The sequence below is a fragment of the Salmo trutta genome, chromosome 8 (assembly GCF_901001165.1).
Source record: "Salmo trutta chromosome 8, fSalTru1.1, whole genome shotgun sequence".
NCBI classification, from domain to species: Eukaryota; Metazoa; Chordata; class Actinopteri; order Salmoniformes; family Salmonidae; genus Salmo; species Salmo trutta.
This window is the reverse complement of record NC_042964.1, coordinates 20078851-20098168: the sequence shown is the minus strand read 5'-3', so window position 1 is coordinate 20098168 and position 19318 is coordinate 20078851. Positions and strand designations below refer to the sequence as shown.

General features: G+C 42.6%; 1 protein-coding gene across 1 annotated transcript in view; it reads right to left on the bottom strand.

Annotated features, from left to right (window-relative positions):
- Positions 1-5935: 5935 nt before the first annotated feature.
- Positions 5936-19318, bottom strand: part of poln (polymerase (DNA directed) nu) — a 76260-nt gene continuing 62877 nt past the window's right edge. The window contains exons 19-24 of the mRNA XM_029760333.1: positions 17282-17413; positions 9093-9203; positions 8876-8954; positions 7930-7997; positions 7523-7584; positions 5936-6633 (exon numbers count right to left, since the gene is read on the bottom strand). Of these exons, the coding sequence (XP_029616193.1) occupies positions 6541-6633; positions 7523-7584; positions 7930-7997; positions 8876-8954; positions 9093-9203; positions 17282-17413 (545 nt within the window). The 3' untranslated portion in view covers positions 5936-6540. The remainder of the gene's footprint in view (positions 6634-7522; positions 7585-7929; positions 7998-8875; positions 8955-9092; positions 9204-17281; positions 17414-19318) is intronic.

The following is a 19318-nucleotide window of genomic DNA, read 5'->3' as shown; positions in this document are numbered from 1 at the left end:
AAGTGGACTCATATCTGTTAAAAGATGAATGTGAAGTCTTATCAAACTGAGCCATGAATGCTGCTGTCGCCATTTCAATAATAATATACCTTCTTGTTAAGCATTGTGGGAGATCTCAGCCTAGGCTACTATTTGTGTTCTGGATAAATTACGTAATATTATACCAAGACTCCGCAAAAGCCTTATATACTGTAATAATTACATGCTGACATTCAAATATCCCACCAACAATCTATATGGCTTAAGGTAGCGAATGATTCATTTCCTGTTTTAAGTTGTTAGAGAGGAACAGACAAACTACACTGATATGTCACTAGCCTATAATGCATTTTACTGTATTCTGTTTTGTAAAAGGGTCAAGCCTGTGTTTATACAGGGAATGCTATGCTATGCCCTGTTTGGTCTGGTCTTAGTACTTCTTGATACTGGGAAAGCATACGCAGTATTAGAACGTAGAAGAAATACTGTATGCAACCACCACCACTAGTGTGATTCTGTAACATAATAATAATATTCCATACCATTCCACTGAACCTCTGCTGATGTACAAGCCAAAATACATTTATTTTTTCTTCTTTTCTTTTGGTTCTGAGAAAATAGGGAAATATTGTTAGTGTTGACTTGGGACAATAGGAGAATGTTCATGTATTGTTATCTGCAAAGGGTTTAAGACATGTATGCTGCATCAGAACTAAAAGCCTCTTTCATTGGAGCGCTCCTTTATCGAGTGCTTTCCAATCCAAAAACTATCATCCGATCACCTCACTGTATGTAGACGTCAAGATATCTCCAGAAGGTAGTCGGTAAATTGCGGTGAAGAAACCATGCAGGCTCACAAAATACTAAATTCATACTTTATTGTAGTCCCTCTCACCTGGAAATACCAGTATGAGATGTCAAGTTGAACACGCACACTATTTTAGAAGTATAGATATCAAAACTGCACAAATAGTATTCCTGTGAGTATAGGCGTTTTGTCCTGGGCAAGTGCAGATTTCAAAGGCTTTGGAGTTAATAGCAGACGTGAATGTATATGGGTACCGTTACTAAGGGTCTTTGGTGCGGGAAATTGTAAAAAAAAAAAAAAAAAAATCATTTAAGAGAGAAAGAATTAAGACAAAAATGACAAAAAGCAGCTAATGGTTCTCCTATCGTTGAGAGAACCACAACATTTGACATTTAAGAGTGACTGTGTACATAGCTATATCTATTACTGTTGTTTTGATTTAGTTTATATATATATATATATATATATATATATAATTTCTGTTGATTTCATCAATGCTAAAATAATGGACTTTGGAACTGTCTGTCTGAGAAGATGGCTGTCTTTGGAATGTTCCACCAAACGTGGGGAGGGGGAGGGGTGGGAACGTGCCACTGTGGCAGTTTACCTGGGGGGGTGGACAAATGGACTCTCCCTCTCTCTGTACTCCTCTGGTGAACTTATCACTCTGCTGTGGCTAACAGGATGACTAACTCTCCACTGTGGCCACAGGTGCCAAGAACGCAGAAGCACTTGTAGCACAATTGTGTCTTTTTTTCCTTCAGTATGGATTTTTTCTCTCCTCCTAGCCAATATCTACCGCTTTTGCTCATATACCTTATGTATCATAAGCCTATATACAAGACAACGTCATATAAAGAAATGCATTACTATGACCCGTGGCTATTTGTTGAAGTTTGAAATTTGCCAAAGGTGAAAGTTTTGTTGCATTTTTCTCTCAAACTGCTATGTTGTGTTCAAGAAGTGTCAACAAAATCCCGTATTTATCGGTATCATTTTGGAAAACCTGCTCACGTGCCATCTAATCAAGCAATAAAAACAAACAAACAACGAGATAACGAGATATAATCGTATAACTTATTTTATTAGCGCAAAATGCTGCATTGATGTTATATCTGATATGCTGGTGACGGAGGGTCGGTCGCCGTGACGTTATCACTGTTGGCATGGCAACACATCACCACTGACGATATGTAGAGGCCTGAATAAGAGGTGTGATTGTATAATGATTATTTTTGTATTTTTCTTTGTAAGAGGTTTTTTGTTTCATTTTTTTTTTTTTACTTGAAGATGAATTCTACTGGTGTACCACTTGCATTGTTTGTACAGGTGTTATTGGGAGTACTGGGGGGAGAAAAGTCCCTCCCAGCAGAGAGGTGAAAGATGGCAGAGTTTCTGAAAGTGGTCTCTGTTTTCTATCAGTCATATGAGCTTTATTTATCAGTCTAAATCTTGTTTCTGATTCTCTAGTAGTCAGGAGGAGTATCACAGTAACAACTACAGCCAGCGGTTCGTCACTACTACTGAAAATAAAAATCAATTAGCCCATATCAAAGTTTAAAACGCAAGCTGAAAAAAACCTCAATGAAAATCTTGTATGATTTCCATGAAAGCGATTAAATGTTTTTTTTTTTATATATACTATCAACAATTTAATAAAGTTGTAAAGTGTATTTTACTGTAAATAGCATCCACGAGGTATTTTTTATGATCATTTTTTTAACAGAAATACCTTAATATAACTTTTTTTTACGAAGTTTACAAAATCACACACACTTAAAAAAATCTATCCAAACCTGAGATTCAATTGGAATGATCTCTTCAACCCTCTCACTAAACTCACCAAGCCAGAGACCGTTGGTTCATTTTCAACTTCTTTCAGAGACCGCTGCCATCTTTCCCAGGACCTAGGTGCTGTGTGGTTTAACCTCAGTAGTCAGAGACAAACCTACTGTTGTCCTGTTCTGATGGAGAGGGAGAGGGAGTGGTCTGTCAGTGGCTGAAGAGCACCCAACACTGTAGCACAGCACTTAGTGGATGTGTCCAAAATGGCACTTTATTCCCTATGTAGCTAGTGCACTACTTTTGACCATGGCTCATAGGGGTATGGTCAAAAGTAGTGCACTGAATAGGGAATAGGGTGCCATTTCAGACTCAGCCAGTGTATTCGCTAGCCCCACGTATTCTCTCCGCTTTCAGATCCCTAGCTGTCATGGCCGTCTGTTGCTAGGAAACCAACCCACACAAAGCGCAGCAGGGAAATGATATGCAGCCACACTGAGGGAGTGAGGAGGCAGGCAGGTCAACCAGCCGGGCCGCCCCTGAGGGAGAGGGGGAGGAGTGTGGGAGTGAGTGTGTGGCAAGGCTAAGGCTATGGTTAAGAGGGGCGAGGCAACCTTGTATAAGGATGCCTTGGGTGCTTAAAGTAAACCACTGGGGAAGAAAAATGAGGTAAAGAGTGACAGGGAAAAGACAGAGGGTTATGACAGAGAAGATGGATCAGGGTGCGATTGCACAGACAGTTGAGGGTCTGAGACTGAAGAGCATATGAGAAGAGGGCTAGGGGAACCCAAGGGAGAAGGCTTCAATGGGCTCAAGGCCTTAGCAAGAGGTCAGCCAAGCAGAAAAGAGGTGAAAGGTGGTCACAAGGCAGAGGGATTTGACCGTGGTTAAAACGCGGTTAAGGCGTGGCCGGCTCAACCAGACCGTGTCTGACCTTACCTGAATAGAGTGTAGCTGCAGTGATGACCTGGTGTACCTTTCTGGGCTCATATTTACAAAGCGTCTCACAGTAGGAATGCTGATCTAGGATCAGTTTGACCTTTTAGATCATAATGAATAAGATTTTATGGACTGGGGGAAACCTGATCCTAGATCAGCACGCCTACTTTGAGACGCTTTATGAATACGGACTATCCTTTCTGTTCCGCCTTCTGACGTTCCTTTCTTTTGACTGCTGTATTATTACTACTGATTTACAATTTTTTAGTTTTTGCCGATCAATGGGAACACTGTAAAGCTGTAAAGATAAAGATTTCCTGCATTGTGAAAGAAAAATGGATGTACATATTGTATCAATTAAAACGACAATGCATAAAGCTTTTATATGTTCCTCCGGTCAATTGATTTTAACGTTGATTTAAATGATCATGTAATATCATATCGTTTATCATATTAAAGAAAGTGGACACTATTAGATTCAGCTTAATCTCGGTTAACCCAGAACTAGTCTTGCGTAATTGGTCAGATGCTCGATTAAGTGTAAAGAGAAGAGCTAGAACGTGGATCGGAACCTGAACGAAGAGCTCCACCCTCTCTTTGCAAGTTACAGGCAAGTCTATGAGCCAACTGTCCCCTCCCCTTCCGAAATTCGAAACATGCCAACACCTGCAAAATCGGGATTTGTCCAAAGCACCAGAACTAATGCTGCTTGTTATTTCACACAACCCGTCGTATCATGACAAATCTACGGTACCATTTATGTTTATGTAGTCTGTCCACGAGAGATTCAACTAGAACTATAGGCAATATAGCCTGAAATCCAGACCTGTTTTGTGCTTACTGCTGTTTGGCATATGACATGGAGTACAAGGACAGGAATATTAGCACAACCAGACTGGTACCCAGGCTAGAGGCAATAGAGAAATCTCTATCATTTTAGATGCACCTTGATATAGAGGCTCCATAAAGCAAACTCTACAATATTCACCTTGATATAGAGGCGTTAAAAATCGAACAACTATATTGTTAACCTTAAATTTCCATTAGCATGGATCCAGCCTTAGGTCTCTCTCTCACTCAACACCCATCTACCCTGTCGCCATGGGGATGCTGGTGGGCTATCTGGAGATAACTCTGTTGCCCTTGACAACTACAGGCTTTTAAGGGACCCTTTGGCCTTGGTTTCCTGTTAACATACCATTCTGTTCTTTTAGTTATTATAATGAACACAAATAGCCGTCCGTCACACATCATACTCGTTCACATAATAGTCATTATATAACACATACAGAACCGTCTGTTTCCATACAAACAAAGCATTGGGTTACCAAAGGTTGTAACCATTATCAACTTGTGTAGTAGTAGGCTGAGTCACTCACACACTGAGGCTCTCCTCCACTACCCTCCATCCTCCCCCTGAAGTGAATACACTCTCCAAAAATTGCACACATGCCACTTTCACGTCCGTCCGTCCCCCATCCCTTGAGCTGTGGCTGAGTTCTCTTGAGCTGTGGAACAATGAAAGGGAAAAGGAGGAGGGGAGGAGAGGAGGGAACTTGCCTGCTATTGTAGTGACCAGACCATTGGTCAGGGTAAAATACACTCAGTTGAAAAATCCCTGTAATCTCACTGATACTGTCCAAGACCATCTCCATAAAGACGCAGTACCTACCATAGGTGTACTCTGAAACATGTATCCTTATTCTGTTTCTATGGCAACTGCACTTAAAAGGACAGACATACTGTATACTCTGAATGTCTGAAGACATGGCAGGACAATAGAGAACAAGTTTGTTCTAAACAACAACTAAAAACTTCATATTAGCACCCAGTGATATTGTGACATTTTGTTCTGAACAGCAACATATTACCCAGTGATGTTGTGACATTCATCAAATAAGTCATGCGTTTTAGAAATTATCATCTGAATTTCACTGTGTCCAGTCCTTCTTCCAGACATATTTTATTGGCGGTCATAGAGGACAGTGTGTGTGGAAGTGTTTTTTACATTGATTTTTTTTACCTTTATTTAACTAGGCAAGTCAGTTAAGAACAGATTCTTATTTACAATGACGGCCTACCGGGGAACAGAACGACAGATTTTTACCTTGTCAGCGCCGGGGATTCGATCCAGCAAACTTTCAGTTACTGGCCCAACACTCTAACCACTAGGCTACCTGCCGCCAAAGATCTCACCATCTCTGGCAGCGACCAGGAACTGGGTCAGGCACTGTGTGTGACAGAGACAAAAGAGCGAGGCTCTCCAGTAGCCAAATAAGCTGATAAAAGACTAGTTCAGAATGAACAAGGAATGGCTGACTGCGCCCAGGGCGAGTGGAATTCGACGATATGTTTGAAATCAGTGAACCACTCCAATGGGAGAAGAGCGAGAGGCTTAATAAAGAAAATAGAAGTTCATTAAAGAAATGCAAAGACTAGATCGTTTCACTTTATTGTAGAAATACATTGACCTGTCCAGCTTTACTTTACAATTAATTAATTAAATAGAATCAAACATAGTATAGAACCTTCAAAAAAAACCTCTGACTGCTATCTAGCTAATCAGGTATATTTACTGTAGCTGAAAAATACTTTTAAAAAGGCAACAATGCCAAGCAAATTTCTCAAAGTGTGTTTTTTCCTTGGCAACGGAACATAGAAACCAAAAATCTAAACAAGAGGGGTGAGAACAGAAAAATGTGAAGAGAGGAGGACTACAATTCCACAAAATGGAGGGAGGGTGAAAAAAGAGAAACTGATGCGTTCCAGTGGGAGGCTCCTGCCGGTGCCCCCAGATACGGGCAGAGAGAGAGGGGTGTGTGTGTGTGTGAGAGAGAGAGAATTGGATAGAGAGAGGGAGAGAGAGAGAGAGAGAGAGAGAGAGAGAGAGAGAGAGAGAGAGAGAGGGAGCGAGAAGGAGAATTGGGAGCTTGGAGGAGCTGCAGCTGCCTGGTTTCCATAGCGATGGGGATGCAGCACAATGAGGGAGAGAAGAGGGAGAGCGATAGAGAGTAAGAGATGGAGAGAGGGACTCAGGAAGAGGGGGGGAGAGATGTTTGGGGGAGGTGTAGTTCGGACATGGAGCCCCAGGACTTGCCACTTGAGACCGCCACCTTCAGGGGGACCTGGGTAAAACACACAGGGTGGGGGAGGGGGCCATCAAACTGAGGTGTATTTGTGTGTATGTAAGCGTGTGTAAGACATCAGCATTGGCAGAAGTGTGGAGAAGAGGTGTGTGTGACATCAGCGTGTGCGTAGTACCACTCTGACCTACATTCTCATCATCACTCACCTGGCCTCCCGCTGTCACACAGCAAGACAGGAAGCAGCTAGCTACTGGAGCAACTACCTTACCAATAAAACACATACTAGGCCTATGCTAAGCTAACTTAGCTAGTTTCCTTGCTAGCTACTGGAGCTACTACCTTACCAATAATACACATACTTGGACTACGCTAAGCTAACATAGCTAGTTTCCTTGCTAGATACTGGAGTTACTACCTTACCAATAAAACACATACTAGGCCTACGCTAAGCTAACTTAGCTAGTTTCCTTGCTAGCTACTGGAGCTACTACCTTATCAATAAAACACATACTAGGCCTACGCTAAGCTAACTTAGCTAGTTTCCTTGCTAGCTACTGGAGCTACTACCTTATCAATAAAACACATACTAGGCCTACGCTAAGCTAACTTAGCTAGTTTCCTTGCTAGCTACTGGAGCTACTACCTTATCAATAAAACACATACTAGGCCTACGCTAAGCTAACTTAGCTAGTTTCCTTGCTAGTCTCTCTGCGAACTACTGAAGATAATAAAGGCTAAGCACATATCCCAGCTAGCGACCGGCGCTATTTCCTTTAGAATAAAACATAGCATGACGATAGGTTAAGTTAACCAGTCTCCCTGGTTGACAATATCAGCAAATGAAATACACACAACTGCTACAGTACAAATAAAAATGTCAAATAAAATACTTTTCCTTACTTTTAGTTCTTTAGTCCTATTCACTTACTTTGAGATGAACTCCCAGACAATTGATGTGTTGCAGGGACTCCATAGTGTTCTTGACCAACACTGTCACAAAGGGACAGACAGAAACACATACTAATAAATAAAACAATACAAGCCATTTAGCAGACGCTTTTATCCAAAGCAACTTACAGTTATGCGTGTATACATTTGTATGGGTGGATCCAGCGGGAATCGTACCCACGACCCTTGGTGTTGCAAGTGCCATGTTCTACCAACGGAACCACACAGGACCCCACTGAGTCACACAGGACCACATATTACATATGAATATCTCTGATGAGTTGAAGTAGGTCGAAGCTTGAAGATTCTATATCTCATGTGTATGACCTGGAGATAAGAGGGGGATTGTGTGACGTCTGACCTTTGTGTGATTGTGTGACGTCTCACCTGCGAACTCCTCCACCTGAGAGTCCTCCACCTCGTAGAGCAGCTCGTCATGGAGCTGAGCTATCAGCCTGGACAGGACATAATACATAAAGAGATAGTGAGAGAAATAAAGAAAGAGAGAAAGAAAGAAAAGGGGACAAGCGGTGAGAGAGACAAAGGAATAGAGAAGAAAACACCGCCTCCCGACTGGCGCAGCGGTCTAAGGCACTGCATCGCAGTGCTAGAGGCGTCACTACAGACCCTGGTTTGATCCCAATCGGCCGTGATCAGAAGTCCCATAGGGTGGCGCACAAGTGGCCCAGCGTCGTCCGGGTTAGGGGAGGGTTGGGCCAGGGTAGGCCGTCATTGTAAATAAGAATTTGTTCTTAACTGACTTGCCTAGTTAAATAAAGGTGAAAGAAAAAAGAAATAGAGGGAGGGAGTAAAGAAGACAGAGAGAAAACAACGTGGGCTGCGTCAGAGAGAGCACTCAGGGTAAAAAGAGAAAGATGAGTGGTTGAAACTGATGATTGCGGCGAGGTAAGTGAATGATGTGGAGTGACTGGATGACCCTGAGCTATGATTAGGAGGGATGGGTGGAGGGAGGGGAGAGAGGGAAGGGGAGAGAGAGGGCAAGGAAGGGAGGGCATGGAGGGAGATGGAAAGGGAGGGAAAGCGGGAAGGATGGAGGAAGGGAAAGAGAATCTTGGCAGCAGGGTTGGTAGATTCAATTTGAACTCAGAAGATAAATTGAAAGTCAATTCCTGGAATGAAAATTGCCCATTATTGTATGGAGAACAGGAGGAGGAAGAGAAGGGTGAGGAGAGGTGAAGTTGGGCTGCATCCCAAATGGCACCGTATTCTGTAGATAGTGCACTACTAATGGCGAGAACCCATAGGGCTCTGGCCAAAAGTAGTGCACTATATAGGAAATAGGGTACCATTTGGGATGTAGTCTTGGTCTAACCTGGCGGAGAGAGAGCTGGAGGAGGAGACTTGAGAGAAGATACGGATCATGGCCATCTTACACAGGTCAGCAGCTGACCCTAGAGAGAAGAAACAGAAAGCCAGAAGAGAAGTTAACACACGCACGCATACACTCAAGCACTCACACACACACGCACGCACGCACGCACGCACGCACGCACGCACGCACGCACGCACGCCCGTCCCCTCCACACTACCTTGGACCACAAAGTTGACGGCCTGTCTCTCAGCCTGCATGCGGACTCCCCAGTCTGTAGAGTGGATGTGAGGAAGTGTCCTTCGCCGGCCCATAATAGACACCACGTAACCTAGGCAACAACAACACACAGGTACAGTACTAGAGGTTATTTACACTGCAATTTAAAGATATGAGGAAGGATGATGTGTTTGGTATTCTAACAGGTTTTATTCTGGATCAAAAGGGGGCTTAGGTGGTGGGCGCGGTACGAGGCCTTGCAATGGGCGTGGTTGGCCCGGCTGAATTATAGAGAACATTTTGGCTGTGTAGAGAAATGCTGGTATTTTTAAGTCAATTTCCTGCAATTCTACACATTTCTTAATGGAGCTGGGATCCATGTTTGCAGTTTTAAAGCTAATTTGCTGCAATTCTACACTTTTTGCCATGTACCTGAGAGAACATTTGGCAGTTTTAAAGCTAATTTCCTGCAATTCTATGCATTTTGCATTGGCTAATGCTGTGTTCTTTTGCTCAAACATAATAACAAAATCTATACTGCTAAATTCATAGTTTTTTTTAATTTTCAAGCTTTTATTTTGTTAGTTCTCAAAGATTATATTATTATTTTTAAATTACAGAGTGGCTGTGGTTCCGGATTTTCTGGAAATCCGATTTGATGCGGCAAAAAATAAATAATGTGCGCACATTTTTTTAACGTAGCTGCTGCGCACTTCGCTGCCTACGTAGCTGCTGCTCAGTGCTGCTTTGATTGGTGATGAACGCCTTTGTCTGGTGTAGCCTACACACTTCATGTCGTACACAAAGGACATGGTCAAAACTACTGCATTCCATGTCTCAGTAAACTATTAAGCATAAGCTCGTTTTCATGTTTGTTTTTCAGGAGGGGAGCTAGGCTACATGCAGATATTTACATGTTGTACACAAAAGATCAACGTGTTTGTACAACCTCGCAGATTGTTTCTTGCCCCAATGCAGTTACAGTGCATTCAGAAAGTATTCAGACCCCTTTTCCACATTTTGTTACCTTACAGACTTTTTCTAAAATGGATTCAATTGTTTTTCTCCCTGATCCATCTACACACAGTACCCCATAATTACAATAAAAAAAACAGTTTTTCTAGACATTTTTACAGATGTATTAAAAATAAAAAACTGAAATATAACATTTACATAAGTATTCAGACCCTTTACTCAGTACTTTGTTGAAGCAACTTTGGCAGTTATTATAGCCTTGAGTATGACGCTACAAGCTTGGCACACCTGTATTTGGGGACTTTCTCCCATTCTTCTCTGCAGATCCTCTCAAGCTCTGTCAGGTTGGCTGGAGAGCATCGCTGCACCGCTATTTTCAGGTCTCTCCAGAGATGTTTGATCGGGTTCAAGTCCGGGCTCTGGCTGGGCCACTCAAGGACTTTCAGAGACTTGTCCCAAAGCCACTTCTGCGTTGTCATGGCTGTGTGCTTAGGGTCGTTGTCCTGTTGGAAGGTGAACCTTTGCCCTCAGTCTGAGGTCCTGAGCGCTCTGGAGTAGGTTTTCATCAAGGATCTCTCTGTACTTTGCTCCGTTCATTTTTCCTCGATCCTGACTAGTCTTCAAGTCCTTGCCGCTGAAAAACATTCCCACAGCATGATGCTGCCACCACCATTTTTATTTAACCTTTATTTAACTAGGAAAGTCAGTTAAGAACAAATTATTATTTAAAATGACGGCCTACACCGACCAAACCCGGACGACGCTGGGCCAATTGTGCACTGCCCTATGGGACACCCAATCACAGCAGTTGTGATATAGCCTGGATTCAAACCAGTGTGTCTGTAGTGACGCCTCTAGCACTGAGATGCAGTGTCTTAGACCGCTGCGCGACTCGGGAGCCCATAGGGATAATGCCAGGTTTCCTCCAGACGTGACGCTCGGCATTCAGGACATAGAGTTCAATCTTAGTTTCATCAGACCAGAGAATCTTGTTTCTCATGGTCTGAGTCCTTTAAGCGCCTTTTGGCAAACTCTTAGCAGGCTGTCATGTGCCTTTTACTGAGGAGTGGCTTCCGTCTGGCCACTCTACCCATAAAGGCCTAATTGGTGGAGTGCTGCAGAGATGGTTGTCCTTCTGGGAGGTTCTCCCATCTCCACACAGGAACTCTGGAGGTCTGTCAGAGTGACCATAGGGTTCTTGGTCACCTCTCTGACCAAGGCCCTTCTCCCCCGATTTCTCAGTTTGGCCGGGTGGCCAGCTCTAGAAAGAGTCTTGGTGGTTCCAAACTTCTTCCATTTAAGAATGATGGAGGCCACTGTGTTCTTGGGGACCTTCAATGCTGCAGGCATTTTTTGGTACCCTTCCCCAGATCTGTGCCTTGACACAATTATGTCTCGGAGCTTTACGGACAATTCCTCCGACCTCATGCCTTGGTTTTTGCTCTGACATGCACTGCCAACTGTGGGACCTTATGGTGTGTGTGTAACGCGGGTCGTATAAAGGGGACCAAGGCGCAGCGTGTAGAGTGCTCATATTTACTTTTAATTAATATACTTTTTAACAAAACGACCGACAACAGTTCCGTCAGGTGACATACACTAAACAGAAAACAACTACCCACAAAACCCAGGAAGAAAAACCCCTACTTAAATATGATCTCTAATCAGAGGCAACGAGGATCAGCTGCCTCAAATTAGAGATCAACCCAAACAATCCCAACATAGAAATAGAAAAACTAGAACTTAAACATAGAAATAGAAAACATAGAAAAACACAAAAACACCCCCTGTCACGCCCTGACCTACTCTACTATAGAAAATGACATCTTACTTGGGTCAGGACGTGACAGTATGCCTTTCCAAATCATCTCCAATAAATAGAATTTACCACAGGTGGACTACAATCATGTTGCAAAAACATCTCAAGGATGATCAATGGAAACAGGATGCACCTGAGATCAATTTCGAGTCTCATAATAAAGGGTCTGAATACTGAATATTTTTTTTTTGTTACATACATTTTCTAAAATGTCTAAAAACCAGTCTTCGCTTTGTAATTATGGGGTATTGTGTCTAGAGTGATGAGGGGAAAAAAGCATTTAATCAATTTTAGAATGAGGCTGTAACGTAAAATAAAGTCAAGAGGTCGGCATACTTTGAAGGCTACTCATTGTAGCTTTCATAATGCAGCTATCTAAGAATATCAAAGGGTTAGACATGCAGTCTAATTGACTAATTCATGTTATTTTTCCATCATCATTGCAAACATTGGCTAAGCAGGAGGCAGACAGGCAGTCAAAGTAGTAGCGTTCTTTTTCAGCAACTCTGATTAGTGGCTAAGATATGGCAGCAAGTATAAATATTAGCCTACAACAGCACACAAAATGCAGATTGTTTTGCTCCAATGCAATGTGTAGTTCAACCGCAATATCCATTATAACAGACATAATGGCCTTCATTGTAGCATTCATAATGTAGCCTTCATTGTAGCATTCATAATGTAGCCTTCATTGTAGCCTTCATAATGTAGCCTTCATAATATAGCCTTCATTGTAGCCTTAAATGTTCGTTCAAATCGCCACAGGGTTTTTATTTCAGCTGTGCAGAAATATGATGTAGAGACCTAGGCTCTATCATCATGGTTCAGAAGAGGGTGATTAACGAGAGAACCGTGAAGGGTGCTGTGTGTGTAAAATAAGTCATGCGCAGAACTTGATCCATATCCACAGCTTTGAGAAAGACGTTTCCAGAGGGGCGGGGCTGAAAACTCAGTATTCGCTGCTACGACCTAAAAAATATATACTGTATGTCCATGATCTTTTCTACATACGTTATATCTTGCTTTTATTCAATTCATTTTACACATGAAAGCGTTTTTTTTTTATATCCCAAAAATGTATATAACAAAAAATCATAATGTTACACTGTTTGACAGCCGGCCCAAGAATTTCAATGGGGAAAAATCCCTGTTCTAACAATAAAACAGACGGCATGACTGCATTTATTTAACTCCAATAAGCAAAGTCCCCTGTCATAACAGCACTGTAAACTAGTTGGGTGACACACACACACACACACACACACACACACACACACACACACACACACACACACACACACACACACACACACACACACACACACACACACACAAACACCGACACACACTCAAACTTTCCATCCCTGACACTCAGACTTCCCAACCACTAACCCACGCACACACCCACCCACACGTGCCCACGTCAGGCATGTCTGTCCTAGTGCATTCCAGTACTAGGACAAAGGGCCCAGGCTTTACAGGCAAATCCTTCTGGAACACAGTGAGGTAATCCACAGCCATACACACAGAATGACCCTCTGTAACGTGTTTGTGTGTGTTTGCAGTGTGTGTGTGTTCATTCATAGCATGTGTGTTCGCAGTGAGTGTGTGTCGGTTGTATTATTTCACCCCATACAGCGGGGGTTACACGCGTGACCTGGCCTACAGGAATGTGACCTGTTGGTCTAGGGTATAATGACAAGCATGTAAAAGGGCTAACTTGTTGTCAACATTCATTCATGAGTCACGGATGACTAGTGTGATGGTCATACATAGGAATGTGCATGGGTGTGAATGTTTACGTTTCACTGTGTTGGAGCCATGAATGAGGCATGCATGTGTACATTGACTGTACAAAACATTAAGAACACCTGCTCTTTCCATGACCAGGTGAATCCATGAAAAACAGCCCCAGACCATTATTCCTCCTCCACCAAATTTTACAGTTGGCACTATGCATTCGGGCAGGTAGTGTTCTCCTGGCATCCGCCAAACCCAGATTCGTCCGTTGGACTGCCAGATGGTGAAGCGTGATTCATCACTCCAGAGATCGCGTTTCCACTGCTCCAGAGTCCAATGGCGGCGAGCCATTGAAACCCATTGTATGAAGCTCCCGACAAAGAGTTATTGTGCAGATGTTGCTTCCAGAGGCAGTTTTGAACTTGGTTGTGAGTGTTGCAACTAATTTTACGTGCTACGTGCTTCAGCACTCAGCGGTCCCATTGTGTGAGCTTGTGTGGCCTACCACTTTGTGTCTAGGAGAAGCAACTAGCCGTTGCTTCTCCTAGACATTTTCACTTCACAATAACAGCCCTTACCGTTGACAAGGGCAGCTCTAGCAGGGCAAACATTTGACGAACTGACTTGTTGGAAAGGTGGCATCCTATGACGGTGCCACGCCGAAAGTCACTGAGCTCTTCAGTAAGGCCATTCTACTGCCAATGTTTGTCTATGGAGATTGCATGGCTGTGTGCTCGATTTTATACACCGGCAGTAGCGTAACGTACTTAAGTAAAAATACTTTAAAGTACTACTTAAGTACTTTTTTTGGGTATCTGTACTTTACTATTTATCTTTTTGCCAACTTTTACTTCATTACATTCCTAAAGAAAATAATGTACTTTTTACTCTATACATTTTCCCTGACATCCAAAAGTACTCGTTACATTTTGACAGGAAAATGGTCCAATTCACACACTTATCAAGAGAACATACCTGGTCATCCCTACTGCTTCTGATTTCGTGGACTCACTAAACACAAATGCTTCGTTTGTAAATTATGTCTGAGTGTTGGAGTGTGCCACTGGCTATCTGTCAATTTGTTTTTACAAATGTTTTATTGTGAAGTCTGGTTTGCTTAATATAACGAATTTTAAATGGTGTCTACTTTTACTTTTGATACTTAAGTACATTTTAGCAATTCCATTTACTTCTGATACTTAAGTATATTTTAAACCAAATACTTTTAGATTTTTACTCAAGTAGTATTTTACTGGGTGACTTTCACTTTTACTTGAGTCATTTTCTATTAAGGTATCTTTACTTTTACTCAAGTATGACAATTGAGTAATTTTCCCACCACTGTACACAGGTCAGCAACGGGTGTGGCTGAAATAGCCGAATCCACTAATTTGAAGGGGAGTCCACATACTTTGTATATACAACAACAAAAAAACTATAGAAAGCACAGTTTACCAATAGTGACAACAGTGTGTTAAATCAAATAACATAGGCAGCATGACAGGCTATGGCCTATCTAGTGTCACTCATCAAAATAAAAATGGACCTGTTTCACAAGCCCACTAAGAAAACAGTGAAGAAAGATCTAACATTTTTTTATTTTAATTGAGGCTTACTATTTCAGCTGATGATGAGGAGAATGTACGTATAAGGCAAATAGAACACTAGAAGGCACTGTGGTAGGCTACATGTGTTGGGCCTTACATATCAAACGCTGCACTGCAGATAGGCTAAGTGTCCATCTCGTTGCTTAGGTCAGGCCGGGGGAGCAGTTTCCTTCAAGTTCTTGATAAAGTCAATTGCGGCGGTCGGGTCGTTGAACTCCGCTCGGTAGCGTGATCCTCAGCTCAGCTGGGAAGAAGAGGCCAAACTTTACTCCCGGACAGGTGTGCAGAAGACGCTTTGCGTTGTCAAACGCTGCTCGTTTCTTGGCCGCGGAGGCAGTTAAGTCTGGAAGACGGACAGTCTCTTGATGTGTGTGTGTAGGTTTACTATCTATTACACATCAGTGTTTGTGAACTGAAGATGCATCTGTAAATCCCCTTTTCACTGTGTCCTCTTGATGACTTGTCCTATTTTCTCTCTCTCTCTCTCTTTTAATTTCCCCTGTTGGTAGTGGATATATAAAGCTCCCCGCCACCTCCTCCTCTTCCCTTCATCATGTCTTTAGAAGTATAGGTATGACACATGTCCTTTGGGGACCTCCCTGATAGTGTGTGATGGCTAAGGAAGTATATGGAAAATAAGAGAGGATGCCAGTGCGAAATGGGGCCAGAGCTCATTTCAACATCAGAGTATAAATCAACAATTCTGTTTTGATGAGAGAGGCATGCACAGCCAGATAGCACTATAATTCAGTTAGAGAAAATGGCTACACACACAGGCGCAACACACACACAGGCGCACACACACAGGCGCACACACACACACACACACACACACACACACACACACACACACACACACACACACACACACACACACACACACACACACACACACACACACAGCAGTCTCTTGGCCCTAGCTAGAGCAGATTCCAAGCTGAGATGTTTATTGATCAACTGAAATCTCTGTTAGGCTGTGAGAGAGATAGAGGGAGAAAGAGAGAGTTAGGGAGAATGAAGCGAGAGAGTGAGAGGAGGGAAAAAGAGAGAAATAGAAGGAGAAAAATAGAGACAGCGAGAGAGAAAGAGGTTAGGGAGAGAGATAGTGTGTTTGTGAGAGAGAGAGAGAGAGAGAGAGAGAGAGAGAGAGAGAGAGAGAGAGAGAGAGAGAGAGAGCTCTGACAGGTGAGGCTGATAAATCCCAGGAGTGGCGCCACGGCGATGACTGAAATTAAAACGGTTCGTTCCGGACGACATTACACTGGTCCCCAGCGAGCATGCTCAGTTACAGCATTTTTGTGGCGATCTGTGTGGCGTCTCACGAGCATTCCGTTGCGCTCGGCTCATTTAGAGATGAAGATGGGGTCGATGGCTGTTATGCCACTATGACAGAGACCCTTTCTGCTATACTCTTTCTAGAAGTTTAAACTTTAACTGCATATTTTAACTGAATACGAAAATAATTTTTATCAGAATATTTTCTCAAAATGTTCCTACGGTAAAAAGCATCAATATATAAGATATCAGGATAACACAGAACATGTGTTTAGGGGGCAGGTCAATCTCAATGAACACAAGATGTAAGAAAAGATAAGTATTCCTGAATCATTCTTGAGAAATCTTAGTCACGCCAACCAACAATGTCTTTCCTCCATATCAGAGTTTTAAGCTGTAAAAGGTGTTTTCAGCGTTCAAAGACGTCGATTGGCCTATTGCCTGGACTAAATGTTTTCAGTGTGATTGAGAGCGCAGAGGCCAGGGAGTGTGTGTGTGTTGACTCTAGGCCGCAGTGCTACAGTCTCAGGTGTGCTGTGTTAGCATATCGGCTAGGATATATCGAGTGTCCTGGTTGAACCATTAACCCACCCCTCCAACCTCTCTCCTCCCCGTCCACAGGCAGTTTGTCTCAGTCATGCCAATACAAGCACATATTTTTCACACACAAAGTGGATCCCTCCCTCCCTCCCTCAAACACGCATCCATCCATACGCACAGAAAGACAAACACAGAGTGAGCCCACCCCACCCACCCCCTACTCCACACACATACCTTGTTTGTGGCACTGTTGGATGGTGGTGTGTATGAAGGTCTGGACCTCTCTGTAGGTGTGGAGGAAGCTGTCCTGGAAGTGTCTGGCCTGTTCAGCACTAACACCCAGGATGCCCGACAGACGCTCCCTACCTGGGGGAGACAGACAACTATAACATATAATCGCCCAAATTCAATGCCAGTTTTATCCATTCCCCTCTATTTATTTGGAGCCCCATTAGCTTTTGCAGAGGCAGCAGCTATTCTTCCTGAGTCCACAAAAAACATGACAAGAAACAAAACACTGGTACACTGACAGACAAGGACACTCACCCAAATGTGATATACAAACAATACAACAAAACATATAATAATAATAATAATAATACAAACAATACAACAACAAAATATAATGTGTATGTGTAATCAAGGACTGATTTCGACCTGGGGCACAAGGTGAGTGCAATTAATTATCAGGTAGAACAGAAAACAAGCAGTACCCTGGACCTCCAAGGAAGAATTTGAATACCCCTGCCATATACCATAGCATAGTGATACAAAGTACTACAACATTTGTACCATAATATGTACAGTACCAGTCAAAAGTTTGGACAGACCTACCCATTCAAAAAAAAATCTTATTTTTACTATTTTCTACATTGTAGAATAATAGTGAAGACATCAAAACTATGAAATAACACATATGGAATCATGTAGTAACCAAAGAAGTGTGAAAGAAATCAAAATATATTTGAGATTCTTCAAAGTTGCCACCCTTTGCCTTGATGACAGCTTTGCACACTCATGGCATTCTCTCAACCAGCTTCACCTGGAATGATTTTCCAACAGTCTTGAAGGAGTTCCCACATATGCTGAGCACTTGTTGACTGCTTTTCCTTCACTCTGTGGTCCAAATCATCCCAAACCATCTCAATTGGGTTGTGGTTAGGTGATTGTGGAGGCTAGGTCTTCTGCTGCAGTGCTCCATCACTCTTCTTCTTGGACAAAAATAGGCCTTACACAGCCTGGAGGTGTGTTTGGTCATTGTCCTCTTGAAAAACAAATGATAGTCCCACTAAGCGCAAACCAGATGGGATGGCTTATCGCTGCAGAATGCTGTGGTAGCCATGCTGGTTAAGTGTGCCTTGAATTCTAAATAAATCTTTGACAGTGTCACCAGCAAAGCACCCCCACACCATTACACCTCCTCCTCTATGCTTCACGGTGGGAACAACACATTCGGAGATCATCCGTTCACCTACTCTGCGTCTCACAAAGACACAACGGTTGGAACCAAAAATCTCAAATTTGGACTCATCGGACCAGAGGACAGATTTCCAACGGTCTAATGTCCATTGCTCGTGTTTTGTGGTCCAAGCAAGTCTATTCTTCTTATTGGTGTCCTTTAGTAGTGGTTTCTTGCAGCTGACCATGAAGGCCTGATTCACGATGTCTCCTCTGAACAGTTGATGTTGAGATGTGTATGTTACTTGAACTCTGTGAAGCATTTATTGGGCTGCAATTTCTGAGGCTAGTAACTCTAATGAACTTATCTTCTGCAGCAGAAGTAACTCTGGCTCTTCCTTTCCTGTGGCGGTCCTCATGAGAGCCAGTTTCATCATAGCGCTTGATGGTTGAATAAACTTTCAAAGTTCTTGAAATATTCCGTATTGACTGACCTTCATGTCTTAAAGTAATGATGGACTGTCGCTTCTCTTTGCTTATTTGAGCTGTTCTTGCCATAATATCAACTTCATATTTTACCAAATAGGGCTAGCTACTGTATACCACCCCTACCATGTCACAACACAACTGATTGGCTGAAACGCATTATGAAGGAAAGAAATTCCACAAATTAACTTTTAACAAGGCACACCTGTTAATTGAAATGCATTCCAGGTGACTACCTCATGAAGCTGGTTGAGAGAATGTCAAGGGTGTGCAAAGCTGTCATCAAGGCAAAGCGTGGCTACTTTGAATAATCTAAAATAGATTTTGATTTGTTTTAACTTTTTTGTTTACTACATGATTCCATATGTATTATTTCATAGTTTTGAT